General features: G+C 40.0%; 1 protein-coding gene across 4 annotated transcripts in view; it reads left to right on the top strand.

The window, feature by feature from the left end:
• Map3k20 (mitogen-activated protein kinase kinase kinase 20) overlaps positions 1–21157 on the top strand; it is a 171448-nt gene that overhangs the window by 124669 nt on the left and 25622 nt on the right. For 3 of the 4 annotated variants that reach the window (XM_027946079.2, XM_071619067.1, XM_027946080.3), the window contains exons 12-16: positions 9916–9960; positions 11731–11761; positions 11857–11996; positions 16806–16868; positions 18147–18239. In XM_027946079.2, coding sequence (XP_027801880.1) covers positions 9916–9960; positions 11731–11761; positions 11857–11996; positions 16806–16868; positions 18147–18239 — 372 coding nt within the window. Of the gene's footprint in view, positions 1–1589; positions 7396–9915; positions 9961–11730; positions 11762–11856; positions 11997–16805; positions 16869–18146; positions 18240–21157 lie in introns of those variants that run through there. The other variant, XM_027946081.2, reaches the window with a different exon arrangement.

The raw sequence follows: 21157 nt of genomic DNA, 5'->3' as shown, positions 1-21157 counted from the left end.
TTTATGTAACTTCATAAAAACCATTTATTGAACTGATTTCAGGGACACTGTTTTCTAAAATTAAAAGTTAAAGATACTTGAGAAGATGAGTTCTCTATGCATAAATAAGGATGATGTTTCTTTTTTAACTACTGTAGCTTGCTTTAAAATTTTAGGAATAAAATCTTATTTGAGGGACATTTGCAGAAATCTTTGGTGTCTAACATAACATGAGGAAAGACCTCTGAAATAATAAAATAAGCAACCAAAAGTTCCTGAGAGGATCTAATAATTAAAAATAAATTTGAGAATCCAAGAAGGGTGCCAACAAGGGAAATCACATCCTGTTTCCAATATTTAAGGATCAAAAGCAACTTTTTTCTTCCATATACCTGGTGCTTTTTAGCTGAATTATATGAAATTATTTCTGAACTAACACTTCTAGGAGTCTTCCTAATAGAATGAGCTGTTTAAAAAAAGAAACAACAACTACTCAGATCCAACTTCAGTTTAAAAACTAAGAAACTGGTACTAAGTATTGGGTAACTTTATACCCAGAAAGTCAGGGTCCTCCAAGAGTTAGGTGATTTGTAGATCATAAACTTATTCATATTAAACCACATCAGAAATACAAGCCTTCATTTGCTTATTTCTTAAGAGGAGGCTGGAACATTTTACATATCCTAACTCTGGTATGAATATGACCGAACATTTATGGGAATAGGTTGGCTGTCCAAAATAATTATGTAAGATTTTTTAAAAACATTTTTTAACCTGTGCAAAAGAGAATTATTAGGGGGGGGGGAAAGTTCTATTAAAAGGATGAAACTTGAATATTTGAGGATGAAGAAAACAGTAATCTAAATGAATATTCCCTCCCCCCATTTTCACATATATTTACATACTTGTGTAGAACTGAAAAGTTAGACACATTCTAGAATTTATTCACAAATAAATTATTGAATAATTTGGACAAATAGTACTACATAACATCTGGCTGAAGTAAATAATACAAGGAAGCACATGGATTCTAGGCTCATTTTTAGTGCATAGTCAGAATACTAAATCAATTTAAAAGGTAATTAACTACTCAAATTCTCCTTGAACCACATTGAGAACAGAACTGATTTTATACTTCCTCTGAGCTTTTCTTCCTTGGTACAGAGTTTCTTAATTTTTCACTTGAGATTTTGTGTCTGCTTAACTACTTCTTCTTCTTCTTCTTTTTTTTTTTTTTTTTTGATATGATGGTTTACTAAATGTTTCTATGTGGAAGTAAAATTGGGAAAAATTAAGAGAAATTTCAAAAACTATTTTGTTTTAAGCAAAATGAAGGCTGAGGACTTGCCTCTTCCTGTCCATTTGAAATTTTGTTTCCTGTGGTGCTTTGCAAACTTTTGTTTATGATTTACTCTGTCATTCATAAATTACGGCAAATATGCTGGAGCTAAATCTGCCATTAATTAAATTCTCACCTATTTCCCTACATTCATGGATTTCACTAATCACTTACTTCCTGTGTAGTACCAACTAATTTTGTGGTATCTATTTTCTTATTTAAATTGGTCCTAATTTCTCTTTTTACTTCTGTCCTTTCTTCCCTTTGATAGCTTCTCTTGCCTCTTGCTGCAAGAATGTCTGAGGAGTCTTACTTTGAATCTAAAACAGAGGAGTCAAACAGTGCAGAGATGTCATGTCAGATCACAGCAGCAAGTAACGGGGAGGGCCATGGCATGAACCCAAGTCTGCAGGCCATGATGCTGATGGGCTTTGGGGATATCTTCTCAATGAACAAAGCAGGAGCTGTGCTGCATTCTGGGATGCAGATAAACATGCAAGCCAAGCAGAATTCTTCCAAAACCACATCTAAGAGAAGGGGAAAGAAAGTCAACATGGCCCTGGGGTTCAGTGATTTTGACTTGTCAGAAGGTGACGATGATGATGATGATGACGGTGAGGAGGAGGAGAATGACATGGATAATAATAGTGAATGAAAGCAGAAAGCAAAGTATTAAAGTTGGAAATGTTCAGAAAGAAAAAAAGGAAAGAAAATTGTTCTCTCAGTCTGCATAAATAACAGTAAGGAGGCAGAAAATCAAGCACTGCATTGTTAGGCCAATCACATTTACAGGACAGTCATTTCCTTATCTATTTAACTTTTGATTGATTTTTGCTTATAGAAAGGGGGAATGATTAATCCAAAAAGATATATTTATGTATCAGCAAATACGGTGCCTGATTATAGAAATTTGTACTTCTATATACAATATAGTATTTTTAAACTAATGACATTCTGGATTTTTCTTTTTTTAATGAATATTTTATAGTTTGTATTTGACTTTATTTTATTCCCTTTATTCACTTAGATAAGAAAACTTGCATTTTGAACAAGCACCCTTCACTCCTAATTCTTTTTTGACACTTGATTCTTCTGGAACATATTACATTTTTTTTTCTTATGACAATGTATTGTAACGTCAAAAATGATTGATAGTGACTATAAAATTCAACCACAAAAAGATTGACATGAAAGAAGATTGTAAGAAAATGCTTCTTCAGAAATACCTAAATGCCAAGAATCTTTAATACTTAACAGCACAGCTGCTCAAAGTGCTACCTGGGAACTGTTCTCAATAGTCCATTTGAAGGTAGATACTCCTTCTGAAGCCAACAGTAGGTGGCGGCTTGCATACCAGAGCTAACCCAGGAAGCACTTTAACAACAACATACCATCATATAAGGCTTATCCACAGAAAGGGGGTGTGGGGGGCACCTGTCCCAAAGGGATACTCCCAGGTAAGCACATACTGAGCACCGGCCTGCTCTTCACTTCCAGTAAGGGCGCTCTGTATGACCTTTTCTTGGTTTTCCAGAGGGGTGTGATAATACTGAATTCAAAATATATGTATCGATATCTTAAAGAAGAAAGTAAATGTTTTAAAATGAAAGCAAAGATAAGTCACCCTTACTTAGGTATAAGCAAATTCTGAAGGGTGCTTTCTATATCCAATCTAGTTTCTCAGAGTAGTTTTTTTTTTGTTGTTGTTGTTTTGAACCTGTTCAGTGATGCTGGTATTTCAGAGAAATTGACACAGGTGCTGCTCTAAATATGAGGCTACAGAAATATTCTCAGAATGATGTCATAGGTTTGTCAGAGCTCATTTAAACTATAAAACACCATTTTTTAAATTGTAACTAGATGAAGAAAAGCAAAAGAACCAAGTTTTTTCTAGCCTAAATTGAAAAGCAGACAATTAAACAAATAGTCAAATTAAACTTGACTATTAAACAAAACTACTTTGAGCAGTTTATTATATTAAAGTTAAAAGAAAGGATGTCATCATGGATATTATCTAATATTATTTCTAAGTATATTCATAAAAGGGTCTTTTAGAATTTGAACTATGATGTTCTTTTAATTCCCATTGAGAACTAAAAACTCTACCAAATGGTCAGTGTGCTGTGCCACTGACCATTATATAGGGAGAAATCACTAGTAAAATGTTGTAGGTTTCTACTTGCTGTGCAACCCAGGGCACAGTATTTAATCTCTGTGAGTCTGTTTGCTCATCATTAACATGGGAATAATAGTAACCTACTTCAAAGACATGTCATGAGGATTAAAAGAAATAACATGTATAAGGCACTTAACTCAATACCAAGCACATGGTAAGTGGCCAGTTAATGTCAGCTCCTATTAATTGTGCCAGTGAAAAGACACTGAAAAATAAGTGGTTTTAGTAACCTTCTGGAAAACTGAACTGTCAATTTCAAGTGATACTGCTTAGTACATGAAGTGAAAATTTAAAATGAGTAGCTCTCAGGAAAGAAAGAGAATATTCTTAGAATCTAAACTGTACAAACTGATTTAATTCAGTTGCTCTTGGGGAAAGTCTGAGCCCTGACAGGTGCCCCAGACGGTGTTGTTTGCAGGTTGCGCCACCAAATTGAGCATATACAGAATGAGCAGGTAAACCTTTGCCCTGGAAGGTGGGTCCTCCTCACACCTCTGCTGTAACTCCTCTGTCTGTTCACATAAGATCCAGCTGCATGGGCAGCCTGTCTGCTCAGAGACAGAGATGTGCTCCCCACACTAGCCAGGCCATGCAATCAGAACATCTTGGTGGAGCAGAAGAGACACCTTGCAGCTACTCACTTTTCAGGGTCCCTTGGAACCTGAAGGAGAGAGCAGAAGGTGTGGGGTTGTAAAAGCGCGTAGACCTTTTCCAGGCAAAAATAAAACCATTCATTCCATAGATATTCACTGAACCCCCTTCTCTGTTACAGGTAATGTTTTGGGGGAACAGCTAGGGGAAGAAAGCTCTTTGCACTCATGGAGCATACATGCTATGAGCAGAGAAAATGCATCATGTGATACGTTAACGTTCACTAGGTACCTGCTGAACAATGATTCAGGAAGGAGGAGAAGGCCAGTGGAGGAGGCTGAGGTTTTTAAAGTGTGGTCAGGAAATGCCCCAGTGATGGGTGACTTTGAGCAAAACTGAGGAAGCCAGGACATCTCTGTGCATGGCAGGATCTTGTGTAAGAATGCGAACCAATCTTACCACCTCTTAAGAACAATCCAGGGTAAATCTAGAACATATAAACAGAATGAAACTGACATTTTCTTAATTATCATATAAATCCATGTGATTATAAATAAAGTTGTGGTGCATTAAAAGCAGCCAAATAGGACCAAAAAAGGAGAGTTATAGGAGTCTGTATGTAGACCTAGGTTTATCATTAATTAGATAGCATTTCTCCCACTCTTAACTGCTGCCATTTTCCTCACCAATATTCCAGAGATGTCATAGCTCAATACTCTGCTTAGTAATATAATGTATTATCATTAAGGAAAGACATGTAGTACGTTACAGAAGAATCAAGTGTCAAAGAAGAATTAGGAATAAAGGATGCTTATTCAAAATGCAAGTTTTCTTGACCAATTGAATTAAGGGAATAAAAGTCAAATGAAAACTATAAAATATTCAGAATAGTATGAAGTGAACACATGCTGTGCTTTCCAGAGGAGCATAATAGTCCTGGATTCTAAACATGTGCCATTAAGAAATTGCAAGGATTTAGGATACAGCAGAATTGGCTCAAAATTGTTCTTCATCTGGAATTGGACTATATGGCTTTGGCTCTTTTAACTTTTTGTTCCAAATCAGGGTCCTGGTGGTTTTAAAATGGTAAAACATCCCTGAAATCCAAATCACATAAACAGAATTTTGCAGTGCTCTCATTCTGTCTGGAAAGATTATTTAAAAGACTTTAGATTGCTAATTTTATTAATTTTAAAAAGAAATGCCTATTAACCATGTGTAGAATTTCTAAAGATATTAATTGTACAGCTTCAAATTTCACTTTTCAGATCAGTTTTTGAAATGGCAAATTATCAGTATTAGACTTAGTTCGTTTCTTAACAAAAATGTACATTTCTAAAGAGACGAGTTAAAGAAACAGAAATGTAAAGATTCAAAATGAGAATTGAAACTCTAAATTGTAATAATTGTCAGAGTTATACAGTTGAAAATGTATCACCTTTTGCCTTTTTTTCTTTAGTCACAAAGTTGAGCATGTAGAATTTGATAACACCCTACTAGTGGCTCTCACCTGGAGCAGCAGTGTGTCACCTGATGGTGTTTGGGGTGGGGGTTGGGGCTGAGACACATTTTCAGTTGTCACAATAACCAGGGCAGTACATAGTACCTCCTGCCAAGACTGGTAACATCCTGCAAGCCAGGGACATTCCCACCCTGTAAAGAATTCTGTCCACAATCTCCATAGCATCGGTCCCTTCCCCAGTAGGAAACTCATTAGATCTGGCAGTTTTAGAGTTCCACCTCTTAATTGTTTTCCCCAAATGAAATTACCCAAATTCAAAAAAGAAAGAATAGAAATAAAATAAATTATAACAACTAGAGGCTCAGGTTATAGTTCAGTGGTAGAGTGCTTGCCTAATGTGTGAGGCACTGAGTCTGATCCTCAGCACCACATAAAAATAAATAAAATAAATGTATAAAAAATTACAACAACTACTCAATCAAAATTTTGTGATTTCATCTCAGATCCACCATTTGTGGAAATGGTTTCATGGTGGGGCGGGCAGAGGGGGCACTCTCCATTATACTGATCAATGATGCCACAATATATAAAAAGAAAAAGTCTTCATTATGTTAGTTATAGTTCTTTGAAAAGTTGCCAGATTAATTTAAAAGGCCCTTTTCCTAACAGCATATTTTTTAAAGCAAAATCACATTTTAATATTTTATGTAAATAACCAGTGGGAAGAGTGTGAAGGCACATAGCACAACTGTTTTTAATGTTCTGGAAATATTGAGAGCTGTTTTTCAGGTAGTGATTTATTTTAACATGCAGTGGGTTTTTTAGACTTCAACACCAACTGACATACTCAAACTTGGTCCCCATTAAAATCAAAGGAATTGGAGGTAGGAGAAGGGTTTAGGAGAGACCCAGAATGACTTCTCTTAGCCTACTATGTACATAACTTTGTTTTTCAGAGTTTTCATTAGAGAGATAAGAGTTTTATAAAAGACAGTTTTAAAACAGTCTAAAATATTGACACTATTTTTCTTTGGATCTTTGTTCCACTACACTCATTAGCTATGTAAAACTAGTAGTGTCTTACTATACCACATATATAAGAGAGCATAATTTTTCTATGATCAGGCACCTTTTGCTGCTTTTGAGTAAGACTGTTTTCCTGTTTAGATTTTTAAGCATTGCCAGAGAGGTGAATCTGCTCTATTCATCTGATTGTAGCATAGCCTGAAAACTCTAGGTGCAGTATTTCTATGATGAAAATGAGTGGTCTATCAGAAAATTTGAAATCTGGGGGCTGGTCATTTTCTCAGACCCTAGCTTCACATGCACTCTGTTGCCTGTGAGGAACTTTCTGACATGTGATTACTTACTTCAAAACTAGAGTTTCAGGCACTTACACTAATTATTTTATATCGTGTGCAGAATAGTTTATCTTTTAATATTAGATATGATACACTGCACATACTGCTTTTGCACTCTTAAAAATTTTGTACTAAATGATAGAAAATATTTATATTCTTTGAGTGTGAGCTTTGACTAGATGGCATTATCACTTTATTGTTTTTTTTTAAACAAAAACCTTCTCTTAGTTATTCTAATGCATTGTTATTCTGAGCAAGTCATATGCCAAATATTGTGTATAATGTTTGTATGGAAGATTAAATTTTACTCTCGTGTGGTAAGACTATTCAGTTACTGCCTTCATAGTTGGAATTTGATATTCCAGCAAAAATTCCACAGTGTATTCAGAAATCCAAATTGGTGTCATACATTTCATTTTGATGTGAACTTTACTTTGCTTTCCTTTGTTCTAAGACTCCATTTTGCAATAAACGTTTTGACAGTAAATCCCTTTGTTATGTGTTGCTGTGTATATAAGATCTTTGTTAAAGTGGATTCCCAACATCCTTTGAAGGAATCATTGTCACACACATGCACATGAGTGTTAGCTTTTTTCTCCTGAAGTCAGTTGGAGTGTAAATAATGAATTTCTAAAGTGATGGGGCAGTCATGAGGGATTTTTTTTTTTATCCCCAAAGAAAGAAAGGCTTAGAACTCATCCTTCAGCAGATGCACTGATATGTTAACAAGGTACAGAAAACATAAAGGAAATGGTAAGCCACTATGTGGCTGGAGATCATTAACTCTTATCCCCTGTCTTGCCAAATTCAAACCGTCTTGAAGCAGCGCCTGGCTCCAGCTTCCTCTCACTGATCTTTGTGTGCCTCATGCAAGGACTCCTGCTGGAGTGAGTCAGACCCAGTCCAGTGTCTTTCCCTGGCACTGTGTGGGCTGAGCCCTCCTCAGAGAACTCCACTCTCCTTTGACATTCAAACCAAAGATGTTGGTTATTTCACTTGCAACCTTTATTCTATTCAAAAAATACTTATTTCTCAATTTAGCACATTTGGAAATTGTACAAAAATCAAAACATCACACATGCCCCCGTTTCCTGTAAAAGCTGGCCTCAATGCAGGGAAATATTTCCACAACGCAGCCTGGTGTTTCTTGAACTAATGAGAAAAGTTCCTTATTTCACATTTGTGTCCATGATGGGAGAAGGAACGACATATTTCTGCAGCTGGATACAGCTGCACTGTGAAGAAATAAAACTTGTCATGTATTTTCTTTGATCAAGTTCAGCTTTAGATTCAATCCCTTGAGTCTTTCTCTTCTCCACATTGTTACAGCAGGTGAGTGTGTTGGATGATTCCTACATAACTCCAGTGTTTCAGAGGAGGGAAGGGACACTCCTTGAGGTAATCGAAGCACGTGGAGGGTAGCTGAGTATACATAGAATAGTCTGGATTGAAGTGTAAGCTTTGTGTCTTTGCAACTTGTCTATATTACTCAAACCTACATATTTATATTGATTTTAACCTGTAGAATTAAAAAAAAATCCTGTTCTGCATGCTGCTGCCACCCCCTCCCATCTTATGCACTTCCCCTTTTTCCTCCAAATGTGAGCTCCCAGAATCTTCACTTAGGCAAACATGCCACACCCATCCTCCCTCTTTCCCTCTTCCCGGCCCCCGCAGGGTTTTGCCTTGTTACTTCTCATCTGGAATCACTTCTCTTCGCCCTGCAGCACCCAGCTCAAGCCCCTGTGCCTTCCATTCCCCCATGATACATATGGAACCCTTTGCTAATACACTGGCCTTTGTACACCACAGACACTAAACTCCATACCAGAGAATTCAGCATTTCAGTACATGCAGCCTTCAATTTTATTCATTCTACAAAATGGTTCAGCAAAAATGTACCAGGTATGGTATGGTATTCTAGGTACTGAATAAACAATGGTGAAGGTGGCCTTGGACTGTCCCACATATCATCCACACCTGTTTCACCTTTAGTTCTATTATAAGCTCTTGAAGGAGCTGTGCCTCTCCTAGCAGTCTTGAGTATGTGAATAAATACCTGCAGGTTAGAAAGATTAAATAATCCACCCTCTGGTCATTAACATTAATTGTAAAAGCAACCAAATTCAGCTGCTGCTTTTCAACTCATCCACAAAAAAATTATGATTTGTAACAGGTTGAGTGACACTTTGACATGTTATCTCGTGAAGAAGCCAAGCATTATGGCTTGAGCTCTAATCCAACCCATAGGACACACAGATTTTTTTTTTTAATTAGGTAAGCATTTATTATTTAGACTGTGATCATCAGGCCTACACTGAACAGGAAGCTCTTTGGGCTGAAAATGGTGTGGGCTGAAAGTCTCCATTCGTACTTGTGCACCTGGAAGCGAGGTGTTTTAGTCTATGCTAGTGCAACTCTGCACCTGGGTTTCTTAGAACAGTTCTAGTTTTGCATGTCTTACTTCCTCCCTGGATCCTGATATTTGGTATTAAAGAATATAATGCAAGTGATACAGTTAAACACTTAAACCCCTCCCTCCGCCTGTGAGAATAGGCATACTAAGTCATCTGGTTACCAAGTGCTTGCTTTGGAATTTTCATTGATAAATTGATCCTCATGTTGACTGAGAATTCTGAGGAAGTCTTGGTATCTGGTAAATGTCAGAGATTCCTTAATGCTGAAGCTTTGTTACAGGATATAAAACCATTCCTAGTGTGCTAAGGACCAAGAGAAGTACATACCAAGTTGTAGAAAATCCCCCCCTAAACAGCTCACAAAATGCAACAGATTGTTACTAGAGATTGATACACATTATTGGCTTCTGGGGTCTAAATCCCTAGAACAGAGAACTTTCTTGTAAGGTCAGGGAAATTGCTTTCCATTCACCCTGACCTGCAGGAGGAACCACGCCAGAGCAGCCACTGAAACCAAGTAAGATGAGAGGCTAAACCAAAAAGACGAGGATATTATTTTTTTTTTCATGTCATTCATATTTCCCACGCAGCTGCTGCCTTCCTTTGAGATTGGTGCATGGACTGAAGACGACGTGGTAAGCTGCTTCTGTTAATGCCTCAGTGCACCTGGACAGGTATCTCACACATTTATCCACAAGTTTAAAAATGCAACTAGAGGGAATTGGGCCATAGGAAAATCTAACTATCAGAAGCTGACAAATTTCATTTTCCCCTGTTTTTGATACAATAATAATGGAAAATGAGGCCTCCCTAGACAAGCAACTATCTCCTCAAATCTTCTAAATCTTCACCTTCCCATTGGTCATGAAACTACTCCAGAATATAATAATAAGTACCAATAATAAAATTAAAGCAGTGACCCAGGAAACCAAATGAACATTCTTGGAAAAACTTTGACTGTAAACCTTCCTAAGATGCCAGATATGGACTTGAGCCATGGTGGAGAAGGATCTAGTAAAGGCAGTGCTGGGCTGGGATTTCCCCTGCACTGGGTTTCCTTCCCGCCTTAGGCCTGCTCATAAGTGACAGCTTCATATTTGCCATCCTTGCTCTGGCCTTCCCCAGGAGGAATGGACACAGTGCTCTCAGACATCCTCTGCAGCCATAGCCAGAGGAGCTCCAGGATGAGAGGATGCTGAGAGGATGCGGGCAGAATATTTAAGTCCAAAGGAAGTCTTCCGCACCACGCTCCAGGTAGAAGCCCTGAGGAACAATCCTACTTATCTCCATATCTGTTTCCTTAGTGACAAAACAGGTAGGAGAATTCCTGATCGGAGCCCTCAGGGACTGTCCAGGTCTGTTTTACAAGCTAGAGGGCATCGTTAAATGAAGAAAAATATAAAGATGGAGCATAGTCTTCACAGGCTGGACCCCATCTCAGGGAATAGACCCAGTGCCTCCAGGAACACTCTCGCTGCTAGATCCTCTTCAGAAGCTCCACTCACCTAGCCCAACCCGATTTGTGGGCCAGGGCATTTCCCTTTCTGCCCTTTGTATTCCTCTGAAGTAAAACTTTCAGCATTAGGTTGTCTCTGGCTCCTGCAGGGGAGGAAACTTGGCACCAGTTCTCAGGTTCTGAGCCCCAGTAACACTAACTCTCCTGCCAACCCTGCTTACCACGGAAAGAGGACTTAGGGTCTCCTTTATTCCCAAGCCTGCACATAATCTCTTTATCCCTAGCTGCAAACTTGGCCCCTCTGCTTTGAAAAGAAATTGTTAAAGCACTTGGATTACAACAGTTATTTTTAGTCTTTGCTCTGAGTTTGAGTGGTTTCTAGGCCATTTAAATAAAATTTCAGGGTCAAGGGCTCCCCAGAAAGTCAGAGGGACTGAACCTGGCCTTCTATGTGCCTTCACACATAGAAGGTAATGTCAGAGGCCAGTGTGATCAGGTGCCAAGTGAGATAAAAGGATAAGGGTTCACTGGTCTAGCCTCCTCACTCCACACAGGAAGTTCCATGCTTTGACTCGTCCAGGGCCACGTGGCTATGTCATGACCAGACAAGCCTAGGACAGAGGATTCATTCTGTCCATCTCTCTGTGCACTGCTGTGTGAGCCCTGTTACTCATACAACTCCTGAATATAGTGCCCCTGGGCAGTCCAGAGACCATGGGCACATCTGTGGAAAAATCACTTTAACCACCCTCTTGAAAACATTTTAACATTTCTCCCAAGGAAATGCCCCACAAAGAGAGGGATCTCTCCAATTTCAAAGCTTGAGATTTTAAAATCAGAGAAACTCTCCCATCTTACCTTTGTGGCTGAGCCAGGAATTAGAGATATTTTCACCTGTTGAAAATGCTGTGTGTGAATTTTCCAAACCATGTATGTCCTCTCTTCACAGTATTTTTGGGTTCAGCAGCTCGTCAGAAAAGGCAAGTGGAATAAGTTACCTTTTTATTCATGGAGTTAACTTTGTCGGGGACATGACTTATTCTAACCTCTTCTTCCGTCTCCTCTCTTCCCCCAGGTGACTCTTCAGTGGAGATGAGTGGCTATGCAAGTTTGTTTAAGGAAAACAACATCACAGGCAAGCGACTGCTGCTGCTGGAGGAAGAAGACTTCAAAGACATGGGCATCGTCTCCAAAGGACACATCATTCATTTTAAGGTACCTTGCAAGGAAAAACATCCCATCCACAATTATTTACTGAGCACCTGCTATGCATGCAACAGGTGGTGTTAGCAGCTGGGGGTAGAAACAGTCAATGCTAAAGTTACAGCTGAAATGCTTCTTGTTGTATCTGTCCATATTCAGCTGCTCCCCCTCTCCCCTCCCCCCTCATAATCCCACGACAGACAAGTTAACCCATCACACATCAGGTGTGACCTGAATGTACCCTAATATCACTCCTGTGCCCTCAGGAAGTTCCTAGTCTAGTGGGGAAGATGAATAGTTTTCGTGCAATCATAATGAAATGACTTCTGAGCAATGCCACACAGGCGAGGTGGGTTGGGATGAGGGAGGCTTTTGTGAAGAAGTGATGAAGGAGTTGACAGCTGAAGACAAGTAGGTGTTCCCCAGGTGAAAGATAGGGCAGGATGTCTGGAGAGGCACTGCCTGTGGCAAGGCCTGGGTGTGGGAGAAAGCTCAGTGTGTTTGAGGACCTGTGAGCCGAGCAGTATGGCACCACACCCGCACTGGCAGGAGGCCACTTAATCCATTTCATGCTGGGGAAGCCAAATATCCATTAGGAGTCCCTCTGGGACTGGAACTTGTGCATGGCCTGAGGGAACCTAAGCCAGAGAGGTAACCTGAAGTCATGGGAATGTGTGGTTGTTTTTGTAATCTTCATAATTGTCACCTGGAATAAACATCAACACATGTATATTCTAATGCCCCACTGAACTCAGGAATTCCTAATGTTTCCCCTAAAACTTCAGTCCTGAATAATTTCAAACTAAACCTCTACTTTCATTTTTGTTTTTGTTGCTTTTTTGCCATTTAGGAATCAGGTTGGATTTTGTGTGTTTGGTTTTGTGTTTTTTAGTTCCTCAAATCTAATAGGAATTGCAGATACCTGTGAGCAATGTTATTGATCAGAGAATAATTTCCAGAGAGATCTTAACCAGGATAAAATCAAGTTTGCTTCCCAGAGCCTTCACCGGCAATGTGGGTAGATGGAGGGGTATTCACGGGTTAGAAAGGGCAGAAATCAAATAAAGGAGGAAAAGTAGAAAAAAAGCAACTTTCTATCCAAATCCACACCTTCACAATCTGTCAACATGCCAGCTAACTTCCCTTTACCCCGGAGCCACTCATATTGGCTTTTCTAGAGAAATCACCACAAAGTCCAAAGAAAACCCACTCACTTCATCTCACGGACCCAGATCCATGTAAGAAACATCTTACAGTCTCTTGGCACCCTTCAGACAATGGCTTGGCACAAAACCACCAGAGACCATCTATAAGGCAGAAAGCAAGAACTTTCTGACATTTCCCTCCCACAAAATGGGCAAGAAAGCTCATGCATCAACATACATCTCAAAGGCTAGCAAAGAACTTAATCTTGGCCTCTGGGTATGCCAAGTTCATCCTGAAAAGCTATGCTGGCTTAGATGTTTACAGTACGAAAAATTAATTTCAATAATATACAGAGAAGTTCCAAAGTTTCAAAAGAGAAATTTTATAAACCCTGTCCTATGTAGCAAATGCCAAATAAGATGTTCCTACCTCCCCTTCCCTTCTGCTGTCTTTTAAAAAGGACCAGTATTCCTTAAGTACTAGTTAGGGGGAAAGGAATGGTAAGCCATGATACCTCAACAAACCGCAAGTGATTTAAATATTCCCAGACTTGGCTGAGAACAACCAAAGTGGCCCATTCATGCTGGTTGTTAGTATCAAGACAAGTAATGTTCAAATTTACTGTTTATTGCTCAACAAATTCAGTGAATGCCTACTAATTGCAAGACTTGGCCTGTGAAGAGTCAGAGAATCATCCTGCCCTTAAGGAATTTATATGCCTGAAGAGAGATAAAACATGCACAAGCAACTTCTTATGAGCAGTTGGAAGAAGAGAGGCAATTCATTACTGGGGAGGAGCAGAAAAGGGGAGGAAAGGGGAAATGTCACAGAGTGGGGGCTTTGAGCTGGATCTTGGAGGAAGAACAGAATTTGGAATATAGACAGAAGTAGAAAAGGAAGAGAGGAAGCAGATAAGAGAGGCAGGGAAGAGACGGAGAGGAGCAGAGCAGATTGGTTGTGTTAGAAGGGGCAGCGGGCAGCTCTTTCTGGTGGGAGCCTGGGCGGGGACTAGAACTCATCATGGCCAAAGTCTAAGGCAGGTCTGGCCAGGTTCTGGACTGCTTCCAACTTTAGGCCGGAGGTCTGGAATTTGACAGAGCTGGAGAGAATGGATGTGTTTAAACTTCACTTCTGGATGTCTTAAAGTGGATTAGAAAAGAGAGGCTGGATTTTGAAAAACACTGAGGAGGTTATAATCTAGAGAGGAACAGTCAGATAGCAGGCTATGAACAGGAGCAGGGAGTGGGGCACCGGGAAGAGAGCTGTTCACAGGCTCTTGGAGGAGCCCAGCGAAATCCAGGTCCTGCTGCAGGTGGATGAGCCTTGAAACCTGATGCTCAGTGAAGGAAGCCAGGACGAAAGGTCACATTTGTATTCCATTATGTGAAGTATCTGGGCTGTGTGTATCCATACAGACAGAAAACAGATGAATGGCTGCCAGGGGCTGGAAGTGATGGGGGAATGGGCAGTGGCTGCTGAGTGGGTGCAGAGTCCCCTTGGGATGATGGAAATGTGTTGGAATGTGTTTTAGAGAGAGTGGTTGCACAACACCATGAAGGTACAAATGCCACTCGGGGGCACATTTTTAAATGGCTAAGTTTATGGTACATGAATTTTCCACCATTAAAAATTACTAATAGGGGCTGGGGTTGTGGCTCAGTGGCAGAGCGCTTGCCTTTCACATATGAGGCAGTGGGTTCGATCCTCAGCACCACGTAAAAATAAACAAACAAGGGCCAGGGTTGTGGCTCAGTGGTACAGCGCTTGCCTAGCATGCATGAGGCACTGGGTTTGACCCCCAGCACCACATAAAAATAAAATAAAGGTATAAAAAAAAGAATTTCATTAATAAATGAATAAATAAACAAAATAAAGACATTGTGTCCATGTATAACTAAAATATATATATATATGTGTGTGTATAACTAAAATACACACACACACACACACACACACATATATATATATATATATATATATATTTTTTTTTTTTTTTTTTAATACTAAAAGAAAGAAGGAAAGCACAGCTACACTTAACACCCCTGATCTAGACTAGACCCCTTCCATCTGGGCAGCTGTCTGTCTGATTGACCAGGGGCCTGTATAAAGGCCACAGGTAGCAAGGAGGGTCAAATGAGCCTGGGCAGGAGAGAGAAGAAGGGGTGTGTGTCTGGGAAGTGGGGAATGGGGGAGAATGGTGTTACAGAGGCCACTGTTGAAATAGCTGCGAGATACAAACAGTGACCAAAAGGGTCTAATCATGCTGCAGAGATGCCACCAAACATGCAGGGAGAAAATGCCCTCATGGGAAGCAGCACATGGGGTGGGGTAAGAGCAGTGTCCTCCCCAGGACCCAGAGGGTCTCCCTGGGTGGTCAGCTTTGTCTCAGGACCTAGGTGAGTCTGCCCATGCATATAAAAACAGTACACAGGGGTGATTCTCCACAGTCAGGAATGCAAGGCCACCTCACCACCACAGCTGGGCTGCATTAGAATGGCTCCCGGTGGGGCCTTGGCCAACAGATGGCGCTCCATTAAACCCATCTGGAACGTGGGTATTTCTGACACACTTCTGTGAGAGGGAAAAATGAAGGGAAAAGGTCGTGGAAACTTGTTCCAAGGGAGCTACCATACTCTTAAGGCAGTTAGAATGAATAATGCTTCAAGCTGGGCCTTTGGGGACGCGGCCCTGTGAGCATCTCCAGGCTAGATGAGCCCTCCTGATACTTGTCAGGAACATCTATTGTATACACGTAGATGCACACGCGCACATGCATACACACAAGTATACACGGCCTGGTGGTGAGATCGTGACCTTCATTTTTTGCTCTTTCACTAAGGAAGGCACAATCCTCACTGTATACCTTCTTGAAGGGTCTCTCTGCCCAAGGGTAGATGATGAAACTGGAAACTGGAGCAGCACATCCTCTCTCCTTTTCTACAATTGGCCCTCCCTCTAAGCCTGTCTGGGGCTCCCTTCTCCCCTGAGCGTGCAAGTCTTGATGTGGAAGAGCCAGGTGTAAAGAAGAAGATTGAACATCCAGTAAATGTTCATTACATTGTCAAGTGTCAGCAATTTCATTTTGCTTTAGGACAAAAAAATGCATCCAGTTTTTCTCAGATTGGTACTTCTTTTTCCCCTACATGATCAGTTTACAGAAAAAGTATATATTTTCTAATGAGTGTCAAAAACTCATACTCTAAACTAACCTACTATCTTTTAAGATTTCTTTGTGTTTCACCAGGGGTGTGCTGGACCCCTGCACGGAGGAAAGTCCTTGCAACCAAACCCTGTAGTGAGGCTGCAGCCTTTCTGAATGCCTCTGGTGTTCTATTCCTGCACTTTTTGGTTTTCCCTACAGTTGACACAGAATGATAACTGCACTTTATACACTAGGACATTAATTTGTCACACAATACCAGTGCTTGAAGAATGGTTTTTATTTAATGTGTAGTCTAAAGTTTGACATCTTTAAAGTCTTTCTGTTCCTTTAAATAATTATAACTGCCTACCCTACGTTGGACAATCAGATATGTGCTCCATAAATGATAGATATTTACATCCCCAAGATATTTTATGAACTATAAAATAAAGGATGCTTTTATATGGGACCAATAATTTAATCCTTTCTTGGTGTATTCAGCCATTAATGAAATCATTATTTTTTTTTTATAGTCGGCCATTGAGAAACTAACACATGATTATCTGAACTTTTTTCACTTCCCACCACTAATTAAGGTAAGTTTTTTTTTCTTACTGAAAGTGTGCAACTTTTATTGACACATGCACCTGCCACATCCACACCTAAATTTGCCAATGTCGGAAACTGATGTTTGAAGTTAAATTTAATCATATCTGTCCAACAAAAGGCCCTTTGAAGACTAGGATGTGTGCATATATGGTTTATTCTATGCCAGTTAAAATATTAACAAAACATTCATGATAAGAACAACACATCTCATCTGAGTGGCTAGAAGATGGAAGTGCCAGTATTATAGGTGACATTGGCCTCCCACCTGCTCTGGAGACCTTCCTGCGACTGGTCAATCACTAAAGGAATTCACACACTAGAACTCTGGGTTGTCACCACATTAAGGGAGGGGTTATTGTTTGAGTGACATATTCATACAGCAGTCCCCCTAATCCACAAGGAATACATTCCAATATCCCTTGTGGATGCCTGAACCTGAAGTTAGTATCAAACTCTATATCTACTATTTTCCCCTATACATACTTACCTATTATAAAATGAATTAGGCATCGTTGGAAATTAACAGCAATAACCAAGAATAAAATAGAACAATTATAACAATATGCTCGAATAAAAGATATTTAAACTTATGAATTTTTAATTTCTGGAATTTTCTATCTAATACTTTTGGACCACAGTTGTCTGCAAGAAAACAAAACCTAGGATTAGGAGTATCCTTATTCTCTACTAGTTAAAATATTAACAAAACATTAAGTACTATTGTACTTAACATATTATTCTGAACATAATCTAAGCATATGGCATACTTTGTTATAAAGTCAGCAAAAACTTTGAATTAATACACAGACCTCTACTCATTCAGCAACTACCATGGTTCTCCATATGCAAGTTCTTGGGTCTTCCATCCATATATACTCTAGGAACTGCAGAATTCCTCTTTGGGAATAACTTGTGCACATCTTGGGTGTCTTGAAACTCTCAAGTTGAAATCTCACAATGCACCTCCACAAAGTGCATTTTAGGATGAAATTGCAAGATATATTGTGAAAAAGATGGTGACATTCAATCTGAAGTGTGTAGATAAGTCACTTGGTAAAGTTCCCAAAAGCCTGTCATTTCTCTTGCTTTGAGCGATTGTAACTTGTAACTTGTAGCTTAATCCAAAATGACCAAAGTAGATTTTTTTCCAGTATATTAGAATGAAAAAAAAAAAAAAAACTAGCAATAAGAAATCATCTGCTTTATATAAGAAGTCAAAGTAAAAAAGCTACACAGAATAAATGGGACTTGGTTTTCTGTTTTAGGATTCAGGAGGTGAACCTGAAGAAAATGAGGAAAAAATAGTGAACCTTGAACTTGTTTTTGGTTTTCACTTGAAACCAGGAACTGGCCCACAGGTAAATCATATTTCAGATCTTTTGGGTGAATTTCAATCTAATTTACTCTTTTGCTGTCCTGTAACTCCCATCCGCCAGCCACCTGGTAACTTGATTCTGAGTAACTTATAGACTTTATAAAATAGAATTGAACTGACAGGCTGCTGGCAGCCTCTGTAATCCAATCCAGGAGGCTTATTTTCTCAGTCAGTGAAGAATCCTACAAGAGGCCACCAAACTCTCAAGGTGACTCTCAGCAAAGTATGGAAGGGAAGGGAAGGTGGTGGATACCAAAGTGATATTCATTCTGCTCAGTATCACGGCTTCATGATCTCTGAGTCTTGAGGGAAATCAGCTCTATAATACAGAGAGTAAAACAACACTGAGGATGTAATTCTAGATAATAGAGAGACCCAAACTATCAGCTCCAAAAAGGGTGGTGGGACCTTAAGTTAACACTCATTCAATCAGGTTTTTCACTTTATGTCATTTTTTAGAATCTGGAAAAAAACTGATTTGTCTAGGTAGCATGTGAATTAGAATTTCAATAGTTTTGTGTTATTTCAGATGACCAGAAAAGCGAATAATCAAGATAACTTCTATTACTTGAACTCTTATCGTGTACCAAGCATACAGAACTGAAGCGTAAATGCTACTTCCCCCCACTTTGCAAATGTGGAAACTTGCACAGGGAGTACGTACGTGGACAACATTTGCAGAATGAGGACTCAAACTCTGGCCTTTGTCACCAGAACCCAAGCTCTTAGCTACTGCATGGCTTGTCCTTTTCTCTTTAGGAGCCAAGGGAAGTCTCAATGCGAGTCTTCATACCTGTAACCATTTGCCATGGGAGGGCTGGCCCTGGCCCAGTGGCCCAGAGGGTAGTCATCAGTAAAGCCACACCAGTCTAGGAACTGGTTCTTGGGAGAGACTGGAAGTTGTTGTAAGGGTTGAGTTTCACCTGGGCCTTCAAAAGCTGTCCTTTCTAGACACCTGACAGGGAGTGTCCTGCCTGCACCACTACAGGGATACTGATGCTTCTGGCCATACTCTTGGTGGAAGGAGAGCCACTCTGAATCCAAGTTTCTTGTATATGAATAATTTTCTCTTCCCTCTGTGAACAGGTCACTGTCTATTCATTCTTATAGTTAGAAGCAGACATATAAAGGGGACCAGAGAGCAAAAGTCCCTCTTTCTCCAACAACAGTAAACAGCCCTTCTATCCTGAAATTATGTAGCTGCACCCCCAAGTCCATCTGATGGTAGACAGAGTGCAGATTTCAATTTGCGTCTATTGGTATCCTCAAGTACATAACACTTAAAATTTGTGAATTCTCTTTGTTTAAGGCTTTTTATGGCTTGTATACAGTCAAAAAGGAGAAAAATTTTCTTGAAAGAGATGTGTCAATAGAGATCTCAAATAAGAAAGTATTTTCAGTTAATGAAGAAATGACTTACTAACATGGAAAACTAAAAAATACATTTTTAGTAAAAATCAGAAGCTATAGGTGGTATTTGAGACCAATACAATGGTCTATGTTTGATCATTATCATATAGGCTTCTTGAGTCATGGTTGATCCACAAGCCTAAAGTTACACAACTTTCCATGTTCTGTGGTTCCTGGGTCACCCATCCAGAGTAATAATTTCATTCATTCATGCAGCAGACATTTACTAAGGACCAACTATGTGCCTGACTCAGAATGCTACATGTTCAGAATACAAAGTCAAGAAGCATAGTCCCCGCTTGCAAGAAGTGCACAGCTTGCTGGGAGAAGCAGGCAAGATCAATGAATGGTTATAGTGCAAAAGGATGAGGCTTTCCAGTGCCACTCGATGAGCATGAAGAGGATGAACATCTAGTACAGATGAGAGAGGGGTCGGGGGGGTCTTAAAGTCCTCCTTATAGAATTGGTACTTAAACTAGCTGGGCACTGTGGGGCACGCCTGTAACCCTAGGGCTTGGGAATCTGAGGCAGAGGGATCAGGAGTTCAAAGTCAGCCTCAGCAACTTAGTGAGGCCCTAAGCAACTGAGCAAGACCCTGTCTCTACAAAAAATACAAAAAGTGCTGGGGATGTGGTTCAGAGGTTGAGTGCCCCTGGGTTCAATCCCTGGCACCAAAAAAAAAAAAAAAAGTAGATGCTTCAACTAAAATTTGAAAACCATTAAGATTTGCTAAGTAGGGAGTGGGTGTTGAAGGCAAAGGAACAGTGTGTGCAGGCATTCAGGCAATGAAGCCAAGGAAACGTGGGGAACTCTTCTTGGGCTGCCTTCCATGGGACCTCTCAACTCACCTCCCTCTGAGGAGACTTGGCAGGGAGCAGGGGAATAGTGTAATAGGAATTAAGCCTGGAGAGGGGGACTGGTGGAAAAGAACTATCTTCTGGTGCTAAGCTAAAGGAGTTTGAAGTGTTTAAACAGAGTAGACAGGATCCGATTTTTATCTTTTAAAGATCTCTCAGAAACACAGAGGAGGATGAACTGGGAAGGACCAGGCCAGAGTGAGAAAGATCCATGAGTAGGCAATGCAGAAAAGCAACTGGTATGTGATAAGCAACGAGGCTATGGCAGTGTCATGGAAGTGCTGTATATCCCAGGGTGCACTTAGGTGGAGATGGTGTGAGAGGGAGGAGCCAGGATGATACCAAAGGTGTCTATTATGGGCAACTGGATAGATGGTGTTATAACACAACAGATCAAAAGTAAACTAGCTGAGGGCTTGGGATTTAACTCAATTGTTAGAGTGCTTGCCTCACATGCACAAAGCCATGGGTTCAATCCCCAGTACCACAAACACACACTCACACACACACACACACACAAAAGTAAACTAGCTGAGCTGGGGGTGTGGGTCAGTGATAACCTAGTGAGTACAAAAACCTGGGTTCAGTCCCTAGCACCGCAAAAAAAAAAAAAAGAAAAAGGAAAAGAAAATTG

The sequence above is a fragment of the Marmota flaviventris genome, chromosome 11, assembly GCF_047511675.1.
Source record: "Marmota flaviventris isolate mMarFla1 chromosome 11, mMarFla1.hap1, whole genome shotgun sequence".
NCBI lineage: Eukaryota > Metazoa > Chordata > Mammalia > Rodentia > Sciuridae > Marmota > Marmota flaviventris.
This window is presented reverse-complemented; position numbering and strand designations above follow the sequence as displayed.